At 40.2% G+C, this 26178-nt stretch overlaps 1 protein-coding gene across 1 annotated transcript in view; it reads right to left on the reverse strand.

The window, feature by feature from the left end:
- Window positions 1-2459: 2459 nt before the first annotated feature.
- WDR59 (WD repeat domain 59) overlaps window positions 2460-26178 on the reverse strand; it is a 102869-nt gene continuing 79150 nt past the window's right edge. The window contains exon 26 of the mRNA XM_032486740.1: window positions 2460-2666. Within this exon, the coding sequence (XP_032342631.1) occupies window positions 2518-2666 (149 nt within the window). The 3' untranslated portion in view covers window positions 2460-2517. The remainder of the gene's footprint in view (window positions 2667-26178) is intronic.

Genomic DNA, 26178 nt, shown 5'->3' on the forward strand with positions numbered 1-26178 from the left:
TCTCTCTCTTTGTATGTGGGCATACATAATTACATATAATACAAAACACACATATTTGTATATATGTACACATACACACATATTTTTCCAAAATTAAATGAAAGTGTATTAGAGACATCATGTTCCTTTATCCCTAAACACTTCAATGTGTCTTTCCTAAGAGCAAGGACAATATCTTACATAGTACAACTAGCAAAGTCCTTTGCAGTGGGTCAGAGTGCTGGTTTGCTGGCACTGAGCTCTGTTCTGCAGAATGCACCTACTCCAGGAATGACCTGGTGGCTACATCCTCACCAGCCTACCCTGCCCACTTGGGCCCTCAACTCCTCCCCTGCCAGCCCTGGAGCTGACCCTGCACCAGAAGAGCCACTGCATCTGAGCCCTGAAGCAGCCCAGGACTTGGGATTCCCCAGAGGGCCTTAGCCTGAGCCCCCAAGGTGAGCTGGGGGTACAGGAGGTCCTCATGATCTCGTTTAGGGGAAGCAGAGGAAAGGGCTATTGCCTGGTGCTATCCCAGGACAGCTGGATGAGGGCTAAATATTAGAAAGTGGGAACTCTTCCTTGATCTGAATGCCTCCTCAGCACGAGCTGACTGTGCCTCCTCTTGCCCTCTCTGACAGCTGGGGCCACACCACCAGCAGCCCCATCGCACCACCCCAAGAACTCCAAATAGTACTGCTTGCCCTGCTTCCAGAAGGGAACCATCCCAGGAAATCAGGGTGAGAGCTCCCATCTCCACCAGACCCTGCACTGTCTCTCAGGGGAACTGTGAGGCATTGAGAATTTCTCTACCATCCTCACCTGTTCCTTCTTAAATCAAGGGAGTCCCCGTTTGTGGCTAGAAGCACATTTCCCTAAGCCATCTCCTTTCCTCTATATACACACTCACACAGAGGAGAACCATTCATCCCAACTGCATGGTCTTGCAACTTCAAGACGAAACTTCCCCTTGGCCTGATGTGCTACCTCTATCTCAGAGATGGTGAAGGTGCAGAGAGGGGAGTGGCCTGGTGAATAATGGCAGCTGCTTCAAAGACTAGACTAGCCATGGGAGAAGCCATAGGTAGGACTGAGGGTCACCATGGTTTTCCCCAAAAGGTGACTGTGGCAGATCTGTGGGTGTCCTAACTGGACCCAGGCACCTGTCCTCCAGCTCCAGGGTGTTAGCTGCTAACTATTCACACCTTCTATCCTGGCTGACAACCACTGCCTTGCGTGGAGATGCCTGGAAGGTTCTGCACCATTCTCGGGGCAGCCTGTGGCCAATGACTAATCAATGTGGGAGTACAAAAGCTGCGCTCCCTTGTCTCTGGGCATGTGGGAGGACAACCTCTGTGACACATTTCACATTCTAGAACTCCCCTGGATCAGGCTAAGGCTACACTGAATCCGAATCCACGTCTTTCCTTGGCTTGCCCTCCTGCCCTATCACGCTCTCCTCACTGCCTTACAAGTTTCTTTTTCTTTGTTTCCTTGATTTTCTTCATTTATTCAACTTTAAACACTTAAATGCACCAAAGAGCAGGTACATGAGCACAGGACACTGTTAGGCTGAACCACGAAGGCCTACCTCTCCTTGGCCCAAGTGTTTGGGCAGGATCATAATAAACAATTTGAATCCAAGTATAGCCAGAACCAAATTGTTCCAAATAAGGTCACGTTTTTGATCTTCCAAGTGGACATATTTTGGGAGGCCACAATTCAACCCACTCTAGGGGTGCTGGCTATGGGGTACAGGGTTCCTTTTGAGGAAGATAAACATGTTGTAAAACTGATTGCAGTGATGTTTGCACAACTTTGTGAACATATTGTAAACCACTGAATTGTGTACTTTAAATGGCTCAATTGTATGGTGTGTGACTTCTATCTCAATAAAGCTGTTATTTAAAAAAAAAAAGTTACAGCATCTTAATTTACCCCCTATTTCTTCACTATGAGTAATAGACCTGCTTTTTCATGGAGCCATGGGTGATTAAAACAAAACAAACAAAGCATTGACTTTCTCCCCACATCTCCACTACAGTAAATCTCCCTAAAAATAGAGCAATTGAGTATTGTACTCACAAAGTCATTTTTGAAAAAGAAAATTGGCTGGTTAGCAATGTCATTTCAAACTGTTAGAACTCAAAGATTATCACAGTAGCAGTTGAGTACTGACTCCCCAAACCAAATTGAATACGAAATCAGTAGTAAACCTGTAAACAAAAAAACCCAGTATGCTTTACTTGGCACTGTATTTTCAGAAATCATTATTTAGGTGTCCTTGAGAGGCAAACAACTTTTCCAGCAGTGCTTATCTACTACTCAGTACATGATGTAAATTCTAAGCACATGAGGCCAGATACGAAGATTAGGTTCAGATTTCAGAATGCCCCTTACCTTGATTCGACCCTTTGCTGGAAAGATAGGACTCGTGTTGTTGTCAGGTTTCCATAGGGTAGAGAGATATGATGATGATGACTTCCATGTTTTTAAAATGTGGACAAATGTTCTGAAGAGAGTAAAGTCCACAGTGAGTCAGCACCCTTGACTCTCTTCCTGATCTCTGGAGAGAGTGAGTACCAGCTCAGATGCCACCTCCTCCATGAAGGCCTCCCCAATGCCTTGGGCACGGCTCTCCTCCCTGTGTACTCCTGTGATGCTTGGCACATTTCTCTCTGCATGGCCTGGTTCAGAGTAGATATTCAATAAATTGGTTAAATGTAAACCTAACAAAGTATGTTTTACAGGAAATTATGTGGACACCACAAATGCAAGGCACTAATGGAAACCTAAATTTTCTAGTAGCCACATTAAAAAGATAAAAAGAAACAGGTGAAATTAATTTCAAGAATATATTTTATTTAACCCAGTGTACCCAAAATATTATCAAGACAATATGCCATCACTATAGAAATATAGAATAAGTTATTTTATTCTTTTTAAAAAATGCATTAAATCTTTGCAATCCAGTGTGTGTTTTATACTCTCAGCACATCTCAATTCAGACCAGCAGAAATTCTAGTGCTCAGTAGCCACAGGTGGCCAGTAGTTCCTGTATGGCGTGGCACAGATTTAGGGCATCTGTACACAGTAGCCACTACGCTGAGCATTTTACACTCAGAACAATTATTCAACCTGTACTGCATGCTTCATACTTATCCCACACCTGGCATTATGCTAAGGGCTTCATTTGGATTACTGCATTAATCTTCACAGCAGCCCTGTGAATACACACTATTATTATGTTCCCTTTCCAAGTGAGGAAAGTGAGGATTAGAGATATTAACAAACTAGCCCAAGCCTGCACAGCTACTGAGTAAAGGAGCCAGGTCACGAAGACTTAGGCAGAAGCTGCCCTCATGAATAGCTTCCACGTGGTTTCCCCAATTCCCCACTTGCAAAGCAGGTTCTTATTATAAGCCTTTTCGAAAAACAAGTCTTCCTGTACACTCTTCCAGGCTGAGTTAGTAAAGATTGCACTCTAACTATGCATTCATTTCAGCCAACTGAATCCTCACCACCATAAAATCATTGACTGCTTAATGTATTATTAAGAGACAGGGTGTGAGTTCAACTGCATTCTTCTATCTGCCTTTTTTAAAAGAATTTTTTAAAATGGAGGTACTGGGGATTGAACCCAGGACCTCACGCATGCTCAGCATGCGCTCTACCACTGAGCTATTATCTGTCCACCACACCCCTCCAATCTATCTGCCTTTAGTTCAGAAGTAAAAGACCATAATTTACTTCCCTATTGATTTGACATGATTTTCAGTTACGCAGGTTCTTAATTGTCAAGCAGAGATCAGAAGAGAAAATGGCTGGTTTTACTTCTATTCACATTTTACAATGTGATTTAGATAGTTCTTACAAAGGCTAAGATTCTCCAAACCACATCACCTTCAACCTTCCCTAGTTGCACACAGGCCATCGCAAAAATAGCTATTTTAAGGAAAGCAAGGGCATTAAGCTCTAGTGGCAATTTCTATACTATTTGGACATGGAATCCCTAAGATTAGGGATGTTTTCTATTCTCTTTGGGGCAGTGGGTAGAGAAAGCAATAAAAGAGTAATACAATCTTTGCTTGCAGGTTCTGAAGTTCTTAAAATTTCTGGTATCATGTAAGTTCCACTGCTTTGCCTACTCAATAAGGCTGATTTTAAAATATGATGGCCAAGCAATGATTTTGACATAGGAGGTCCCTCAGATTTTATGGTTTGGTTAAGAATCACTTGGGCACACTTATAAAAATGCAGATTTTTTGCCCTAATCCTCTGAGATGTTAATTTAATATAATTAGGATGAACTAATGAATCTACAGGACCTCCAAAAATTCCCTCTTCTATAAAGGAATTAGAAAACTAGGAAAAGATTTCAGAAACCATTTTTTCAGAATTTTAGAAATTAGCCAAAATCTGGCAACTATCCAGGAAACATTTATTCAAGAAAAGTAGCTAAATCTTGGCAAGAATAGCAAGGACTGTGGCGTTTTAATTTGCCCCATTCCTAACCTCCATGGTAACCTTGAAAACCAATTGCCTGAAATCATGAAGAAGTCCAGTGGTCTGGCAGCCACTCAAAAGCATCAAGAGAGAAGCAATTCATTCACCATGTTCAAGAAAGCCCCAACAAGATTAATAGTTGCTATCCCATCAGAAATTATGGAGGCCAAAATGCACTGGGATGACACATTCAAAGTGCTCAAAGAAAAAAACTGTCAATTAAGAATTATACATTTAGCAAAACTATCCTGCAAAAATGAAGGGAAAATTAAGATCTCAGATAAATAAAAAAACTAAGAGAATTCATTACTAGCAAAACTGCCATGCAAGACATACTAGAGTCCTTCAGGCTGAAATGAAAAGACACTATAAAGTAACTTGAATCTACATGAAGAAATAAATAAAGGGAACTACATAGGTAAACACACAAGACATTATTAATGTATTTTTTGTTTGTAAATCTCTGTTTTCTGCTACCTGATTTAAAAGACAACTGCATAAAGCAATTATTATAAATCTGTGCTGATGTGCACATAATCTATAAAGATGTCATCTGTATGACAACAACAGCACAAAGGAGGGGGAAAGAATGAAGCTATACAGGAGCAAAGATTTTGTGTATTATTGAGATTAAGTTATATTAGAATTAGGTTCTTATAGGGTAAGATGTTGATTGTAATTCCCTGGGCAACTACTTTAAAAAATCTAAAAAAAATACAGTAAAAGGAATGACAAAGGAATTAAAATGGCACCCTAGAAAATAGCTATTTAACACAAACAAAGGCAGTAATAGAGCTGTGTTTGAGGAAGAGTTAGCAGACAAGGAAGACTGCAAAAGAGACTGCTCCATGAGAAGATAAAATTGGAGATGTGGGTAGGGTCCTAGTGATCATAAAAAGCCTTGCAAGTCATGGCAGGGAGTTTGGAGTCTGTTCAAAGGGCAGAAGTACAGTGGATTCTGACGTCTTTGTCTCTCCCTTTCTATCTCTCTGTCTCTCTCCCTAATAGATAGAATGAATAGCAGGCAGAATCTTCAGTGTGCCTCCTGTCTCCTGGGGACCCCTGACTGACACAAGTGTAAACTATGTAGAACCAAACTAACAAAGTCCAACTAGGTTTAGATCATCAAATAATTATTTAAGAAGAACAACTTTTTTGAATGCATAAGACTAATATATAATTAACTGTTTTAATGTATTGCTATAAAAATGAACATTTTTCTATACAAAGTTTCAACAATTTTCCTGCATTCAAGCTCACCCTCTTCATTCATTCAATTGCATTTTGTGTGAAGTCAAATGCCTACTTGGATGCCTTCTGGAGTATCATAGTGCTGATTAATGAGGTTTAACTTTATAAAATACTTCTTGATGACTGCCTGAACCAAACCCTTTCCTAATGTCTTGGCATAACTCAAGAAAGGTGAAGTCACACTAATCCTTGCTCTCCCTCAAAATTGCAGGAAACAGGAACAGGACCATTTCCTGCAAGTACCATGTGAGCTAAGTATCTAGAGACCTAGAGAGGCTCAGAGTTACTATGTTGTGAAAGACACTCATAGTGGAATTTGTAGGAAGGTTCAGAGAAAGCTGAAGGCCTGCACCTCAGATTTAAGCAGAGGGATTTTCTTTTCTAATTGCATGTTTAAGAATGACACTTCATGCCTTGTCTTTGCCGGAGTGTCTACATTATAGCAAGTGCAGCAAGGGTACAGCTCAAGTGGTAGAGAGTATGCTTAGCATGCGTAAGGTCCTGGGTTCAACTCTCAGTACCTCCTCTAAAAATAAATAAACCTAATTACCTCCCCCTGCCAAAATAAAATAAATAATACAATGATAAATAAATAAAATATTCATTCTTATCCTATTTCCACCTTTTAGTCCATCCTTCGAGAAGGAATGTTGGTAGCTTACGAGATTTCATGCATTCACTCAACAGTTACTAATGCATTACCCCCATTCTTTGGTCATACAGGCTTGACTGGTTAGTCTTGGCTCTTGGTTGAAGGCAGTAGAAATCAACTCTATACATACAAAAGGAATATTCTAGAAGAAATAGATGGGAGGGAGGAGAACTGGACTTAGAAAATGAACAGGAAATAAGGCAGCTGTGGAGGGCCAGCAAACAGGAAGACAATCACCATTTTTTAGCAGAAATGACATGATCAGGATGCTGTCACTACAGGCCACTGAAATGGAGCAGGACCCTTTCTGTGTTCCCATTTCTTGTTTGTAGGAAATAGGCTTCATTCAGTCTCCTTGACCTTCCCTGAGTTCCAAAGGGCAGATTCAAACAGTTACTAATCAGAGAAGGGAGGGAATGTAGAGACAAGGGAGGAACAATCAAGAAACAATAGTGCAGCCTTGGGGCTGAGTCCTGGTTCCTCCTAAGGATATACATAACAATATCTTTGAGTTCTTCTACAGAAACTAGGGCCCCCACCCAGGTGGAGGATGGCAACTTGAGGCTGTACACAAGATTCCTGGAACACTGTCCTGTTATCTCACCACCAACCAATCAGAAGAAAGTAACACACCCTGCAGTCCTCACCTCAAATTTTGCCTATGAATACTTTTCCCCCCAAACAATTGGGGAATTCAGATTTTTCAAGTGTTAGCCACCTGTCTGCCTTGTTTGGCCGTACAGTAAACCTTTCTCTGCTCCAAACTCTGATGTTTCAGTTTGTTCGGCTCTACTGTGCTTTGGGCACACGAACTTTTTTTCGGTTACACCACTGCCGGACACCACCATCGTCGTGAACAAGGCCTAACCATCTCATCCTCTTTGTGTCACTAGCCCAAGATTCCATGCCTTAGGTGGGAGACGTAAATCCTGTGCTTATGCCCTAATGGCTTGAGACAGGGAAAGAGTGTTTCTTGCCCTTTTATACTTTCATAGAGGAGGTAAACTATGCAAAGGCAGAAGGAGGGGGAGCTCAAAAATAGGAAGGACCATGGCAGCCAAAAACAACTTCAATAAATAAGGCACTGACCTTGTCCTTAAGAAGCTCCCAGTCTTGAAGGGGAGTCACATAATACATAGATGAAACCCAACACACAATTATAAGCCTGATACCAGAGACTTAATCAAGAAAAAGTACAGTGCCAAGGCTCTGAGCACAAACTCTGCAGTAGATAGTTAAATCTTGGTTCTCCTTGGTATAAGCTGCATGACCTAGAGTTGTTTAACCTCTGGTTACCTCCTCACTTGCAAAGAAAAGTTAATATTAGTAATCTCTTCAGAGTACTGCTATTAAATAAAGTATGCAAAGCAATTAGCATAGTGCTAATGAGACAGTAATGAGACAGGAGGGAAGGGGGCAGGGCACAACCATTAAAAGAATGACACAGCATTTAAAGATGCTACATAAACTGGCTAGAACCAAACAGGCCCAAGATGGTGGAGGATTTTACTTCCAGTAGACCTTGAGCTTCATTACACACTCATTGTAATATATTAACATGCTAAATGACACATCCACAGGCACCATGACACTTCTGAGGCTGGCCATAAAAGGCCAAATAGTGGGTGGTGGCTCAATGCCTAGAAACCCCCACCCCTTTCCCAAAATAGTTGGAATAACCCTCCCACTTGTTAGCATATGAAATTATCAAGCCCATAAAAATGAACAACCCCCTGCACCATGGGGCCTCTCCCTTTTGTGACTGCCCATATTTGGCCTATGGAATGTGTATCTCCTAAGCCACTCTCACTTTTTAAGACGACCCCATCTCCCTCCTGGGGGCCTCTCTTGCCCTCTGATATGACCCAGACTCTGTCTATGAAGCGTGTATCTCCCTGAATAAACTTTCTTTTACTTTACTATGGCTCACTCTTATATTCTTTCCTGCATGAAGCCAAGGACCCTCACTTGGTGAGGTACATGCCAGGGATTCGCCTGAGTGAGACCTGGGACATGATCATCCTCTTGCATCCCATTTTCCTGTGACAGTAATACCTCAATAAATGTAAGCAATGATTATTACTATAAAGGGTCATGGCAACTCTACGAGAGTTGGCGAAAAGTCCATCTTTCACTCACCACAAAACTCTGACCTACAGCCTCTACCTATTCACATCTTTCCAGAAAAATAGATTCATTTTAGCTTTTGTCGTTGGAAGTGGATAGGTGACTCTACCTGAAGCAGGGACATAAATTACAACCATATCTTCTAATCTTTTTCCCAATTCATTTAACTCATAGTAAAATGGGCTGTGTCAGGGTGGAGACAGGTCATAATAGTAGTATCAGATTCTTGGAAGGTTTAGCACCTTCAGAAACAAAGGTAGGAGTCTCTACACTAGAAGAAAGTTGTGCAGAAGGAACTTTTAAGAATCTCGATGTTGGGGGAAGGACTGGAATTGCATACACATACCCGAATATGGATGTCCAAAGATGCTGGCTGAAGTTTTAAAGTATTCCTATCCTTCCCTGACCCTCCATCAGTCATCCTGCCCATTATCTAATATTCTGGGGTTGTTTAAAAGAAGAGTGTTTCTCTATGTTTCCACAAACTTGTTCTTGATCTCTGTCAAGTCAGAGAATTTCTTCATATCTTGGTTTCATCCTCCAAAGCAGTGCTGTCCATTAGAACTTTCTGTCATGACGAAAATGTTCTATATCTATATCTGTATTGTCCAATATGTAGCCACTAGTTAGTGACCATTTGAAATGTGGCTAGTGTGACTGAGACACTGAATTTCTTCATTGTAATTAATTTAAATTTAAATAGGCACATGTGGCTAATGGTTACCACATGGGATAGTTAATTCCATGGGTCAGCTTGACTGGGCTAAGTGATGCCCAGATCACTGGTAAAAATACTATTTCTGGGTGTGTCTGTAAAAGTGTTTCTGGCGAGGGGAGGCTATAGCTCAGTGGTAGACTACATGCTTAGCATGCATGAGGTCCTGGGTTCAATCCTCAGTACTTCCTTTAAAATAAATAAATAAACCTAATTACCTTCCCCCAACAAAAAACAAAAAGAAGGAAATAATAAAATAATTTTTAAAAAATAAATAAAAGTGTTTCTGGAAGAGATTAGTATTTGAATCATCACGTTGAGTAAAGGAGATCAAGTAAGCAATGTGGGTGATTAGCAAATAGAACAAAAAAGCAGAGGAAGGGTGAGTCACAGCATTGCTTTTAAGGTTTTAGAGCAAGATCCTGCCTTCATCCACCAGTAACTACTTTCCTTTTGAGAATCAGCTCTTGTCTGCTACTGGGGCTTAGTAGAGACAGCACACTTGACCATGGGCCACCACATTACTGTGTGACCTGAGCTGCCCATCATGAACTAGGTGTTTTCTGACCCACCATGCCATCATGTTGGGTATGCATAGCTATGTTCCATCATCAAATGGAAGTGGTATATACATAATCTAGCCCAAGCAGGGCCAACAATGAAGTTACATGATGAAGTAGCCCAAATGCCTGTGGTCCCCACTCCTGCTACACTGTCTTGTCTCTCCCAGGGTGTACCTGTGGCTTCATGGGGAGTTCCCTATGATCAGTTGACAAAGGAAGTAAAGACTCAGACCTGGCTTATAGAAGGTTCTATAGATATGTAGGTACCACCCTAAGACGGACAGCAGCAGCACTATAGCCCCTCTCTGGGACATCCCTGAAGGATAACGGTGAAGGAGAATCCTCCCAGTGGTCAGAAATTCAGGCAGTGTACCTGGCTGTACACTGAGCTTGGAAGGAGGAGTGGCCATTTGTATGAATCTATAGCAACTCACAGGCTGTAGCCAGTGATCTAGATGGTCAGGGATTTGGAAGGGACATGACTGGAAAATTGGTGACAAAGAAGTTTCGGGAAAGAGGTACATGAATAGGCCTCTCTGAATGGGCAAAAAATGTGAAGATATTTGCACCTCAGATGAATGCTCACCAAAGAGTGAATGCAGCAGAGGAAGATTTTAATAATTAAGTGGCTGGGAAGACCTGTTCTGTGGATACCAGTCAGCTTCTTTCCCCAGCCACTCCTGTCATCACTCAATGGGCTCATGAACAAAGTATATAGTCTTTCCTTCTGGCCGTAGGTCCATAAAAGTTGTCCTTGTCCTGGAGAGGGGCAGGTGTACAGTCTAGGGAGAGAGGCAGGTGCAGTATGGTTGGGACCACAATGGGAGGGGAGGAGAGCAGAGGGAGAGGTGAGTAGGAGGCACCGTTCCTGGGGTGAGAGGGATGTACATATCCACCAGGGTCTCTCCTCTTTCAACTTCAGACAGCCAGCTTCCCCCCTGGAAACTCTTCATTTAAGAGCTCAGAAAACCCCCTCTATGACCCCATTCCATTGATTCATTCTTATGGTCACCACACATAACTTTACAAATTCTATTAAAATAAAAATGGAAAGACTATACATTATGTTCATTAGGTTACTCTTGAAAAATAGATTTGGCCACCTTTGCCCATTTCGCCCGTGTCTCCAAAAGTTTACATTTTGAAGGTGGTCAAAAGGTACAAACTTCCAGTGATCAGATAAGTAAGTCCCAGGGATGTAATGTACAACATGGTGACTATAGTTAACAACATTCTATTGTATATTTGAAAGTTGCTAAGAGAATAGTTCTTAAAAGTTCTCATCCCAAGGGAAAAAAAAAAAACTGCAACCGTGTGAGGTGATGGATGTTAACTAAACTCATTGTAGCAATCATTTCACAATTCAGACATACATCAACTCTTTATGTTGTATAACCAAAACCAATATAATGTTATATGTCAGTTATATCTTAATTTTAGAATTTGAAAAGAAAGAAAAATAGATCATTAATATTTACTCTTCCATTAAATAAGACTGAGCGTCAACTTACAAAACTGGGTGGTAAAGTCATGCAATGAGTATGAAGCAACCAAATATCTATCCCTTAGAATAAATCAGAGAAAAGGAGAGATACAGTACAATGCAAATTTCCTACTAATAAAAATGCTTACCTTATTAATAATATTATATTATTAACTACCTTGTTAATTACCTATTATTAGTAACTACATTCTTAATAATACTAACAATGTTGTTAACCATCAACGCATCCATTTAGAACCTGGATATTCATTAGCTACCCAAACACTGATCAACCTTGCCTTGTTTCATGAGATCTTGACAGTTTGTGTAGTTTAAAGGAAGAGAGCAGGGGGCAGGGTTCAGCTCAGTGGTAGAGTGCCTACCTAGCATACAATATCCAGTACCACCATCAAAATAAATAATAAACCTAATTACCACCCCCACCAGAGGAAAAAACTCAACTTAAAAAAAGAGCATTCTTCTATAGAACAAAGACTCTTTTTATTTATTCTTTTTGAAAAGTACTTCTATCTAGAACTAGCAGAATCTAACAGGACTGACCCACAGTTCCCCTTACAGGAGTGTTCTGCTTCCATGTAAAGAAGTAATAGTCCAGGATTTAACCTTAATTGCACTTAATGATTATCATTTCATTTATTTTATATCTTCCCATAGTAGATTTATTTAACCTCCTTGCATTTAGGTAAAGTATTGACTTAAAAAATATCATGAAGTTAAATAGAGTTATAAAGACTTAGAGAAAGAATCATTGAAGTTTTATTCCACCCACAAGAAAGCAAACTGAGTAACTGTCACCATTTTCCTAAGAGAGCAAAGGTCACTGTCACTGTTATCAGTACAAACTGCTTATCTGCATCACCAGTGATCCTGGCTATAATTCTGGCTTTTGAAAGTTTTTCCTTGTCTCACATGCCCTTGGTCATTAATTTCTCCTTCTGAGAACTGGTCAGGCTACAGTCAAACAGCACACCCATCTTCCTCTCTTGTCCCTGCCTCAAAGACCTCCTCCTGTATTTTCAGGGCCAGGGTAAGAACCTACAAGTCTTTCTATTTTATTACTTATTTATTTGCTCTAACATAATACAAATTGACAGTTCTGGAGGTCGGAAGTCCAAAAATGGGTCTTTGGGGGCTAAAATCAATGTTTTGGTAGACCTCTATTTATTCTGTAGATTCTAGGGGAGAATGTGTTTCCTTGCTTTTTCTAGCTTCTAGAAGCCACCTTCATCTCTTGGCTTGTGGCCCTTTCATTCATCTGCAAAACATATCACTCCAACATCTGATTCCATCTTCATGTCTCTTCTCTGCTTCAGACTCTCCTTCCTCACTATGGACTCCTGTGATTACACTGAGCCTATCTGTTTAATCCTGGATAATCTCTCCAGCTCAAGAGCCTTAATTTAATAACATCTGCAACATCCCTTTTACCTTATGCTGTAAACCGAATGTTTGTGTCCCCTCAAAAAGCCATATGTTGAAACCTAATCGCCAAGGTGATGGTATTAGGAGATGGGGCCTTTGGAAGGTGATTAGGTAGCGAGGGTATAGCCCTCATGAATGGGATTAGTGCCCTTATAAGAGAGACTCCAGAGAGCCCCCTTGTCCCTTCCACTCTGTGGACACAGCAAGCCCGTTATCTATGAATCAGGAAGTGAGTTCTTACCAGACACTGAAATGGTGAAATAAATGTCTTGTTGATAGGTCACGCAAGTCAGTGGAATTTTGTTACAGCAGCCCCAACAGACTAAGATACCATGTAACATATTTACAGGTTCCTGGGACTAAGCTGTGTATATTTTAGGAGGGGGCCATGATTCAGCCTAACACAGTGAGATTTTACACCATAAGCTGCCTTACAACAATGTTTTTACAAATGAATAGAAAATGGAATTCTAGTTTTGGTCTTGGTTTTATTATCTGGTCTTGTTGCTCAGCCTGGCATTCAAGTAGCACAGCTGACTAGCCATGGGAACCTCCGAGAGTTTTCAAAATTCCTCCAGGGTTGAGATGAGTAACTATTACTTGGTAAGGCTAGAGGCATTGGATGTTGATGAGCTCTCTGCGCTACGAGCCAGCAAGGGCAAGGCTGGTTTACTCCTTTGAAATATTTCCAACTATACTCTTACAATCACAGAATGCTCCTAATGACAAAAGCTAATATAGAATTAGGCAAGTATATAAAACTTTTAAAATATGAAAATGAATATATGCATGTGTATGCATGACTGTGACATTGTGCTATACACCAGAAATTAACATATTGTAACTTCAATTTTTACAATTTTTCAATTTACAATTTACAATTGGTACTTCAATTTTTTAAAATGTGAAAGGTGTGCTCCCTATATAATTGGGCCCCATAACCCCCGGGTGGGCGAGCCACAGCTAGAGATTTGTTAAGTCGCAGAGGCCCTCCCACAGGAGTGAGAGCTCTAAGCCCCACGTCAGGCTCCCCAGCTCAGGTCCCGGCATTGGGAAGGGAAGGAGACCCCAGGATATCTGGTTTTGAAGGCTGGGGGGCTTGGCTCTGGGAGCCTCACGGGACTGGGGGATATGGAGACTCCATTCACTTGAGAAGCGTACACAGAAACTCACATGCACCAGGTTCAGGGGCAGAGGCAGCGATTTCATAGGAACCTGGGCCAGACCTGCCTGCTGGATTTGGAGGGGACGTGGGGGATGGCTGCAGCTCACTCAGGGGCCATAAAGCTCGTGGCAGACCTTTCAGGAGTATTCATCTACAGGAGCTTTCCTGGAGGCTGACATCTTGATTGGGTCATTAGCACCAAGACCTAGCCCCACCCCACAGCCTGTAGGGAGGCCTCAGGCCAAACAACATACAGGGTGGGAACACAGCCACACCCATCAGCAGACTTCCTAAGCTACAAAGGCCTCTAGACACAGCCCTACCCACCAGAGGTCCAGGACCAAGCTTCACCCAGCAGTGGGCAGGCACTGGCTCCTCCTGCCAGGAAACCTGCATAAGCCTCTAGTCTAGCCTCATCCACCAGGAGCAGATACTAGAAATAAGAAAACAACAATCCCAAAGCCTGTGGAAGGAATCCACAAACACATAGAATGATAGATGATATGAGGCAGCAAAGGAGTATCTCCCAGACCAAGGCACAAGATAAAAATTTCAGAAGAAAAACTAAGTGATGAGGAGATAGGTAATTTATCTGAGAAAGAATTTAAAGTAATGATGGCCAGGATGTTCAGAGAACTCAAGAGGAGTACAGATGCACAGAGTGAAGTTTTTAGCAAAGAGCTGGAAAATATAAAGAATACTCAGAGTTGAAGAATAAAAATCATTGAAATGAGCAATACACTAGAAGGAACCAAGAATAGACTAAATGAGGCAGAAGAACAGATCAGTGAGCTAAAAGACAGATTAGTTCGGAACAGAAAAAAGAAAAAAGAATAAAAAGGAATGAGGATAGTTTAAGAGAACTCTGGGACAACATGAAGTGCTCTAATATTCACATTATAGGGGTCCCAGCAAAAGAAGGGGAGAGAGAGAGAAAGGCCCTGAGAAAACTTTTGGAGAGATAATAACCAAAAACTTCCCCAACTTGGGAAAGGAAACAGTCACCCAAGTCCTGGAAGCACAGAGAGTACCACACAGAATCAACCCAAAGAGGAACGCACCAAGGCACATAGTCATCAAATTGACAACAATTAAGGATAAGGAGAAAATATTAAAATTAGCAAGAGAAAAGCAATGAATAACATACAAGGGAACTCCCCTATGGTTATCAGCTGATTTTTCAGCAGAAGCTCTACAACCCAGAAGGGAGTGGCACGATATATTTAAAGTGATGCAAGGGGGAAACTTACAACCAAGAATACTCTATCCAGCAACGCTCTCATTCACATTTGATGGAGAAATCAAAAGCATCACAGATAAACAAAAGCTAAAAGAATTCAGCACCACCAAGCCAGCTTTACAACAAATGTTAAAGGACCTTCTCTAGTCATCAAACCATAAGAACAGAAATGGGCTAGGTGAGCTGAGAGACAGCAGTAATCTCCATCTTTAGACTGGAAATTTGTTGCTTAATAGTGAAGGGGATAATACAGGTTACTTTAAACAATATCTTTACCTGAAAGACTCAAAGCCCATTCCAACAAGTCAGTGAATGTCAGCATTTTATATAACTGAGTGAACAAGGACTATGAACATATTCTGCATTCAAGGTATGCAGATGTCACAATCAATTTGTTGCACCATAGTATCTTTGTAAATAAGCTCATTTGTTTTCAGTGATCTCTCATCCACAGATATGAAGAAATGGAAGAGCAGAAGGTGTCAAGTTAAAGGGTAGAAAGGGCATCTGCCCAAGACAATCATGACCTGTACCCAACAGGAGCACCAGGTCGCGTATTGCCTACTCCTGACCTAGTAATGGTGGTTAAGTAGCCATGAATCATAGTCTCGGATTCTCAACTGAAAACTTGTAATGAGAGACACCTGCTTAATTTCTCAGTGGCTATTTCTTTACCAGAAACATATCAATGAGAATGAGAAACCTGACCTGGGGATACTTTTCACATTTTATCTGGAGCTCTAAGTTCCATTTGTCAACAGACAATTGTGCAAGGGGGCGGGCTGATGGGTGGAACAGAAGCAAAGCAGAGAGTGCAGAATCCAATGAGCCCTTAAAATGCAGCAGGAAGATGGGCTACAAGTCATGTCGGGGGTAAGGGAAGAGCTGCCCAATTCCATCTACCTAAATCAGAAAGTAAAGATTGGTAAGGACGAAATCTGAAAGATGATCATCTAGAATGTAAGATGCTCTGGGTTGAGAAATGTGTAATTAACTCCAGTTCAAAGATGGGGACTTGAGAACCAGACCCTGAGAAAGGCCTCAGCTGGCCCACATGGGGTCTGGTGCACCCAAGTTGCCACGTTTTCGCTTCCTTTCCTGGCCAGTTGCTCTGAATCACTCCGAGGTGAGGTAGGAAGCTAGAGATGCTTACTTAGCTCCCCTTAAGTGGATACGTGAGTTTGCAATCAATTCTGAAAAGGCATAAATAATCAACATATAGATGATGAGGAAATGAAGTTTAGATATAAACTGTGTCAAACCTGATATGAAAAGTTATATTATCACTGTGTTTCTTTTTACAGGCTTTATTCAGTGTTCAGTGGTTTGCAACATTTCAGATCATCTGATATACTAGAGCATTTAACATATTATAATTTTAAGAAGATTTAATTAAGTTTGCTATCAACATTTAAATGCTGAAGAGTTCTGATTTTCTGGAAGTATATGTTTGATTTTTAACACATAGAAATGCTTTAAAAATTGATGTTACCAAAAGTGTATTTTGATTTACTGGATTTGTAAGAGTTAACTAAATCCCGAGCAAGATTTTACCGTTAGATTTGTAAGGCTCCCTCTTCTGCGCTAGCAAAATTTGGACTTAAGGAAAGAGCTTAACTCTCCCACATAAGCTGTACAAAGGGTCAGTTCTTTATAAAAGAATTCCAGCTAACGAATAGAGGAATGATAGACCTGGAAGAGCATCATTCTGGAAACCCTAATAAAGTAATGATTCAGGGCAATGACCATCACCTGCCAAAGTCATCAGGTGAAAAGCTGAGGGGTTATATTAGCAATGGATTCATCCAGCTGACAAAGCATGAACCCATGCATCATTCTTCGCATCACAAAACAAGAAACAACCAGAACTTATGTATCTCCTGATGGAAGTACACAACACCACAACGGCAAATTGAATGTATTCTTGCTAAAAACCCAAGCTGAATGTGATCAACTTTCCAGGTTACGGTTATCAAATTTAGCAAATAGGAATACAAGATGAGCAAATATTGCACTACTGAGCACTCTTATACTAAAAAAAGAGAAAAAAAATCACTGTTTAGTTGAAATTCAGACTTAACTGGATGTTCTATATTTTATTTGGCAACTCTAGATCCGACTATCAGTTCACAGGAAATAGAAGAAATGCAATCAGCAAATCTAGAATATAGAAAACTCTCCAGGACACACATCCTTCAACAAATAATTTGCAAAGAAACAACAGTTTATTTGCTAATTGGAAGGAAAAAACAATTTGTTCTTTGACAGGTAAATTGCAAGGATGAAAAGGGAGGAAACCTATAAATTCTTTAGATTAAAAGAGACTTTAGAGGCATGGCAATAAATTTAATGTGTGGACTTTGGATCTCGATTTGAATAAACATTTGTACACAGTTAAGGAAACCTGAAAACTAACTGAATATTTAGGAATTAGTGTTAAAAGTCTGAAGTATCATTGTTGTGTTTCACAAGAGAATTTTTACCTTCTAAAGATACATACTGAAGTGTTACTGATGAAATTATATGATGGCTGAGATTGGCTTCAAAACAATCTCCTGGCAAGGTGGGAGGATGTCGGAGATAGAGATAAAAATGATATTGACAATTAGAGCAAGTGTTGACAATTGGTGAAGCTGGTGAGAAGTATATGAGAGTTCATTACACTATCCTATCTTTGTGTATATTTAGAAAAAAATCTTAAAAGTAGAGTGTTGAAGAAAAGCTAAGGCTTAAATGTGTAACTTAGACCCACTAAACTATAAATTTGCATGCCTTCATAATAACTGAAAGGAATGATAAATTCAAATTACGGTTTAGTTAAAATAAATATGCTATTTTTTCCCCATTCGTTTACAAATCCCTTGTGGAGAGGGTATAGCTCAGTGGTAGAGTGCTTGCCCAGCATGTGGGAGGTCCTGGGTTCAATCCCCAGTGCCTCCATTTAAATAAATAAATAAACCTAATTACCTCCCCCACAAGAATAAACTTAAAAAAAAAAAAATTGAAAGGTTTAAAGATTCCTTGAATCTTCCCAGAGACTCTTCTGGAACCATGAGAGTTCATGGATCTCAGATTAGGAACTCCAACACAAAAAGAGATCTTGGGGGTTCCCAGAAATGGAGCAGAAATGTATGTGGGTAGGACCAGCTTAACGATGGGGGACTAAGTGGAAGAAACAAACAAACAAAAATCAATGTCCCACATTCTTTAATTTCATGATGGCTAGAAAATAAGCCTAAAGTTAGAAGCCTCAAGATACAATTAGCACTTAGTGAGAAAACCTGAAAATAATAAAAGCGCTATTGGGGGCACCAACACACCTGGTTAGATAGAGAACAATTTAGCAAGTATTTACAAGCCATCTCCCACAATATTTCAGTTATGACATCATAACTTATATATGGCAGCATAATGATAGATACACGTTATTACACATTGGTCCAAACCCATAGAATGCACACCACCAAGAGTGAACCCTAATGTGAACTTTGGACTTCAGGTGATAATGATGTATCAGTGTAGGTTCACTGTTTGTAATAAATGTATCACTCTGGTGGGGGATGTTGGTAATGGGGAGACTAAGTACATATGGGGAAAGGGGGTAAATGGGAACTTCTGTACTTCCCACTCAACTTTGTTGAGAACCTAAAACTAAAAATAAAGTCTCTTTTTAAAAAAAAAAAAGTGAGGTTCCCTTTGACCAACAATGCAAATTGTGGTCTCCCTGCTGCTCCAAGGTAACCACAGTTATTGGTTTAATGTGTGTCCTTCCAGAATGTTCTCTGTGCATTTATAGGTATATATGTGTACCATAAAAAATATGTGGTTTTGTTTCTCTTGAATTTCTTCCTTGCTGTCATCTGTTAAATGACCCTTGATTAAAGATTAAGCATTCATTAAGATACTGATAACACTTTGCTCTGTAGCCCTATTATACACTATTTATTAAAAACAAAACAAAACAAACAAATGATTCTTGAGAATAAGAAAAGCTACCAAGTTGCTAAGCATTTGGTCCAGTAGATAAAAACTTGGTTTATTACTTTGAAAGTGACTTTAGTCTGACAAAATTTGTTAAAAGTGTGGGTGAGACAAAGGAGAGCAGTTTCTGATGTCCAAAGGTTGGTCTGGTTCCTCAGCAAGGTCCTGTTCTTCCTCACATCAACATCAGACAGGGCCACTCGGAGACCATGTGGAGCAAGACGAAAACATGACCACTCAGGAATCATGTCTGAACACATAAAACCTGAACACCATCCAAGCCCCCAAATATCAACCATCCCCATGTCCCAGCCTCAGCTCCTTCTAAGTACAGCTGTAGCCTCTCTGGTCTCCCCTTCCTCTCATTATAGTTTATTACTGTGTCCAATCAGAATTATGCCTGCTTCTGATTGGAAACGTAACATCCAACCCAGAGCAAACCTCCACTTCCACAAACTCATATCAAAATCACCTAACAGAAGTGCAAGTCCAGTGAGAAGGCCCTTAGAGTACCCTCTCCCCTGAGACACTCCAGGACTCCTGGTGCATGGCCTCCCTCTCTGCAACAGGCAATAAACCCAACTGCTCACCTACAGCTGTGGTCCTGGGGATCTTCACCTGGATGGTATTGACAGAGGTTTGTCTTTAAAACTTTAAAATCAGTTATAAGATAACTAAGTACGAGGGATGTAACGTACAACATAAGTATAATTAACATGCTGTATGTTATATATGAAAGTTGTTAAGAGATTAAGTTCTGAGTTCTCACCATAAGAAAAAATATTTCTTCCAATTCTTTGAGTTTGTATCTGAATGAAATGATGAATATTCATTGAACTTATTGTGACGATGATTTCATGGGGTAAGTGAAATCACTGTGCTGCACACCTTGAACGTATACAGTGCTATATGTCAATATATGTCAATTATATCTCAATACAACTAGAAGGAAAAAAAATTTTAAACAATGGATCCTGCCCCCAAATACATACCCTTAAGTCAACCCTCATTAGTGCTGACTTCCCGTGCTGAGTGGATTTAGTGATCTCTGTCACTGTTTCCCATTTCTCTTGGTGACCACCACTAATCTCATTTTTTCCAGGTAACTGCCCCAACTCAGCTTACCTGTTCCTCCTTGGCTTCCAGGGGCCCCAGGGACTCTGGTCCTTTATATGAGGCCAGTTAAACCTCCTCTTATGGGGTACAGGGAGCTTCCAGGGCTGTTCTGCAGGGTCCTCGGAGCTTGCTGACAAGCACTTTGCCCATGGCTGAGTCCAAGTCCTCACTATACCCAGCAGCCCAAAGGCAGAGGGACTAGAGTTGGAAATGGGATATTTTTTGGTGGGGGGGGGTGTGAGCGAGTAATTAGGTTTATTTATTTAATGGAGATACTGGGAACTGAACCCAGGACTTCATGCATGCTAAGCATACACTCCACTACTGAGCTATACCCTCCCCCGGGAAATGGGATTATTCTTCTATGATTTAAAATGCGTATACATACAGTTTTTTGTTTGTTTTACAAAATTAGAATACTAACAAATATAAGTTCTTTTTTCAAAAACATTTTTTTCTCATTTTATTTTTTTTTAATAAAGGTACAGGGGATTGAACCCAGGACCTCATGCATGCTAAGCATGTGTTCTACCACTGAGCTATTCCCCCCCCTCAAAATATACATTCTTTATCATGTCTTTTTTACTTAATACATTATCACTATTTGCTCAAAATTACTCCAAACTTCTTGAATTACAATTTCTTGGAATGGAATTCAGCTAGCTTGAGATAAAATCTCTTTTCCATAATTGTCTTTTAGACTTGGAAGAAGAGTCAAGTTTTCTTGGGGAGCATTATTATTCCAAGGACTGTAATATACATAATGCCAAAACTCTTTAGGGAAGGACTTTTAAAAGTTGATTTTAATTGTCACTACCTATTAACTAAGCTATTAATCTTAAAGTTAATTACTTCAGACCAAACTGATACCACATCTGAAATGTCAGACACACCCATGCAATTTACCTCGTAATAAATCTGTTCAATAGAACTCTTATAATAAAAGCACATATTCTTTGAGTGTGTGACTTTTTAACCCACGTAAACACTTCATCCCAGGTACAGCTATCCATTTAAAACAAAATTGAGGAACTAGAGTGGTTTGCTCCCAGCTGCCTCCAATAGACAAAATTCTCAGTCAAGCACTGAGCTGCCAACAAAAACTTCTTTTATATTTAAAAAAGGTTGTGTGTTTGTTTTTGACAAGGAAGCCTTACAATATTTAACTTGGGTTTTTTTGCATTAAAAAGTCAAAATGATGTATTAAAAAAATCAAACAGTACAAAAAATTAACAACAAAAATTATTTTCCACTTCCAAACTCCTCTAGACCTATTTCCAGACAACATTCCTTTTAATAGTGTATCCTTCCAGAAATTTTCTAGGCATTTATAAATGTGTGTATCACTAAAAAAAAAAACCCGAAAAAACAGAAATAGGACCATACTTGATACGTACTTTGTCAGTTTATCTTTCACTTAACAAACATATACAGCAGCCCATACACTCTGCATCCACATTTTTCCAATGGTGTCATAATAGTCCACTGTATGAATATATCACAATCTAATCAGTCCCACTACTGATGAACATTTAGGTCGTTTCGGTTTTTTCCCACTATAATAAGCAATGTGAAAACAAACATCCTCATACAAGTGTTTTCGTGCATTTGTATAACTGCCTCTATGGAATAAATTCCTAAAACTGAAATTGAGTCTAAGGGTTGGGGAGCGAAGAGTTTGAGAGCTATTGCCAAATTGTTTTCTAAGAAGGCTGGACCAAGGCTTTTCAAGACCTTGATCTGAACTGGTGATACAAAGGAGGAGCCAGGAACAGATTGAGATGAGATCCCAGAGTCAGAGCTGGCAGAGACCTGAAGGGGTGGCATCCCACGCCCAGAGTGGTGCCAGCAGCTGGAATCATCTCAGGGTCTAATTTGAGCATGACCTTTGGCTAGAATTGCCAGATTTAGCAAATGAAAACACAATGTCCCCACTTAAATTTGAACCTTTGATTAACAACACGTAGTTTCCAACTGAAATTCAAATTTGCCTGGGCTGTATGGCCCCCAAGTCTGATTTCCAGCCTTCCTAGATTTTCTGGGTTACTTCTCTTTCATCAATCTCTTTCCTGCTTAAAATAGCTGTGGTGGAGTCTGCTTTGGCTAAACTAAAACCTGTTACACTGTGACTCTACGAACATGGGAAGATGAATGAGAGACCTTGAAGGCTGAGTGTTTCACGAAACAATGGGAGAGAAGACAATTCTTTGTGTAAGAGAACAGTCCAATGTGCTTCATACACAAAATGTCTTTCTAGAGAATTCCACTCAAAGCATCTTTATGAAACAAATCATAGCATCCACTCACTTTGTGTATTTGTTACATGCCTGATCCCCATAAGCCTGGCAGTTGGCAACACCTGAAACAGTTCTGCCCTTTCACCTGACAGATGAGTAACTAAAGATTTACTGAAACCCTGTGCCTGCTCTACAGTTATACAGCAAAGCTGGGGTGGGAACAGAGGTCTTGAGATTCACAGCCACTATTCCCACTACTTCAGATTCCTAACCCAGAAAACCCTCGTTATAATAAGCACAATGCACACTAAAACATAATATCCTGAAACAGCAGGAATCATGTCTAATTAACAAGCCTGCGCCTACAAAGGGTAGCACAGTGCCTGAAACTGAGCAGATACTTAAGTAGATGGATGGAAAAGTAGAATCAGGCCTTTAAAAAAAAAATCTGTTATTTAAGTCTTAAGGTGTTGAGGCACATTAAATTTTTGCCAACCTAAAAGTTGATCTTTGAATGAAAGGACATAATGAGTCAGGCAGAGGGAAAGGTGGTGAGTTTCTTTCGTCAGGATCCTTAGAGTTCCTCTGGTGCAGCCTCCTAACCAACGTGGGATATCCCTCTACAACACCCTTACCAGATGCTACAGAGGGAACTCTTCCAGTGATGGGGAGCTCACTACCTTCTGTTGCACAATTTGAAGTCTCCCCTGTGTGATCCAGATATCCCCAGTCCTCCATCCTGCTGAAGTCACCTTGACCTTTAATATCTATGTAAATCAGGTCTGGGCTGCCTCCCTCAGTGTTCTCATGGAGTTCCCAGAACACAGTGTTGACCTCAGCAATCCAAGCTGCAGTTTGCTCACATCTTACTGCCCCCATCCATTGTTTTCTCTCACTGGTCACTTCACTCCATCCTGAACCTTATTCCTCTTCTTTCACTCCCCACAAGGCCCAGCAACATAAAGTCACTGTGTGGCAGACTTTTTTACTGAAAGATTAGTAGCAGTTGAGGGCAAGTGTGTCATTGAACAGGAAATGGGTGGGACTTCAGATGGCTTTTCTTTTCTGATGGTATATGTCTGTTCAATCACTGGATCAATGAATCCAGAGTGAACTGTACAGGTGAGCAGATCTTTCATTTCACAACTGGAGAAACAGGTATAGACTAGACTGGATTAACCTTTATCCACAACCTCATTTCGGTTTTAGGGAATCTGTCAGATTCACCAAATCTTGATCTCTGCTGCCACCTAGTGTTAATCATTTGTCAGCTTTGCCATAAATCGTAGCAATGTTCTAGGTCAGTCTTCCAAGGCAATAGAAATAAAAGCAAAAATAAACAAATGGGACCTAATTAAACTTAAAATCTTTTGCACAGCAAAGGAAACTACAAACAAAGCGAAAAGGTAACCTACAGAATTGGAAAAAATATTTGCAAACAATGCTACTGAAAGAACTTAATTTTCAGAATATGCAAACAGCTCATACGACTCAATAAAAAAAAAAACAAACAACCCAATCAAAAAATGAGCAGAAGACCTAAACAGACATTTCTCCAATGAAAACATACAGGTGGCCAACAGGCACATGAAAAGAAGCTCACTATCACTAATTATCAGAGAAATGCAAATCAAAACTACAATGAGGTACCACCTCACACCAATCAGAATGGCCATTATTAACAAATCCACAAATGACAAATGCTGGAGAGGGCGTGAAAAAAAAGGAAACTCTCCTACACTGTTGGTGGGAATGTAAATTGGTGCAGCCATTATGGAAAACAGTATGGAGGTTCCTCAAAAAACTAAAAATAGACTTACTATGTGATCCAGCAATCCCACTCCTGGGTATGTATCTGGAGAAAACTCTAATTCAAAAAGATACATGCACCCCCAATGTTCATAGCAGCACTATTTACAATAGCCAAGACATGGAAGCAACCTAAAAGTCCATCAACAGATGATCGGATAAAGAAGTTGTGGTATATATACACAATGGAATACTACTCATCCATAAAAAAGAATGAAATAATGCCATTTGCATCAAGTAACATGGATAGACCTAGAGATTATCATACTAAGTAAAGTAAGTCAGACAGAGAAAGACAAAATATCGTATGATAACACTTATATGTGGAATTTTTAAAATGATACAAGTGAACTTATTTACAAAAACAGAAAGACTCACAGACATAGAAAACAAACTTATGGTTACCAAAGGGGAAACGAAGGGAGAGATAAATTATGAATTTGGAATTGGCAGATACAAACTACTGTATATAAAATAGACAAACAACAAGGTCCTACTGTACAGCATAGGGAACTACATTCAATATCTTATAGTAACCTATAATGAAAAAGAATATGAAAATATATGTGTGTGTGTACATACAACTGAATCACTATGTTGTACACTACACACTAACACAATACTGCAAATTGACTATACTTCAATTTAAAATTTTTTAAAATAATTTCTCAGCTTTAAAAAGGTAAAAGTTCAGGAAGCTCTGTGCTCTGAAAAAAATTACACCTGGAGCTCCTTCCACCATCTCTATTTCAGGATTTCCAACTTTATTAAAGCCTTTTGTGAGGAAAACAAAGAAGAATATATCCTTTATTTGTACTGAACAAATATTTAAACCTGTTGCATCACATGTGTCCATAATGTTTACAGAAGGAAAAAAGTTTGATTTAGATACAGACTGCCCCAAGCCTTTTAAAGCCAGCAAGCTTTTGCTGGGAAAATGGAACATTTTCCTGATGGGAAAGAAAATCCATCTCATTTGGACATGGAGGTTGATCTTTTCTCCCTTCTTCCATTTCTGATCTCCATCAGGAAAAGAAAACACAGAGACAGTTTTGAGGGTGCTCTCCATCAATGATTCTCTCTCAATTAAGACAGTGGCAGAAGAAAGTAATGTGTGGCCTGGTCCCAGACCTTTAAACCAGAGTTACTCTCAGTTTGGACACAAAGGCACTGAGCAGTGTGGGCCAGTTTCAATCTTCAGAAAGCACCAAGGGTGAAGAGAGTGCTTTCCTAAGGGGCAATCCAGAGCCGTGGCAGCATAGAGCTGAGCTCAATGAGAAGAGATGTCATTTGGATCCAATCATCTTCTCACCCTGTATGTCATATCTTGGCTTAATGTCGCAAAATGAAGGTCATAATAAGAGTCTGTCATGAGAGTTACATTACTGTAAGAGCAATATTTTTATGAGAGATGTAAAAGTGGGATACTCACATCTGTGCTCTTCTTACCTTTTTTTGTTGTTGTTAGTCCAATCTGAACGAGTTTATCCATGGGCCTCCTCCCATGTGTACCTCCCTTACACTAACAGGATTCCCCCAGGGACTGGGGGAGTGCAGCACTGGGGATTTCTGATACAGGGTTCGGGAGTAATCACCAGTCTCCCAGGATTAGTTGTATATTTCCAAAGTGACCGCCGACTTCTCATCTATTCCTGAAAGTTTTACCTGCCTTTCAATCCCAACTATTACTGAAAAATCATGATAACCACCAGAAGGGAACAGAGTCAGAGGGCTAAAACTGGACTGAACAACTAGGTAAGCTTATCACACATCAGCCACCCCCTCTAATGTGAGTAAACCCAGGCTACATGCGATCCCACCGAGCCTCCCACCCTCCTGTCCTTTCCCGCTACTATTAAAGCACAATGGTCGCTCTGGCTTCAAATCTGTTTCTGCTCATTTATGGAAAGC

This window comes from Camelus ferus, chromosome 9, assembly GCF_009834535.1.
Source record: "Camelus ferus isolate YT-003-E chromosome 9, BCGSAC_Cfer_1.0, whole genome shotgun sequence".
In the NCBI taxonomy this organism is placed as follows: Eukaryota; Metazoa; Chordata; class Mammalia; order Artiodactyla; family Camelidae; genus Camelus; species Camelus ferus.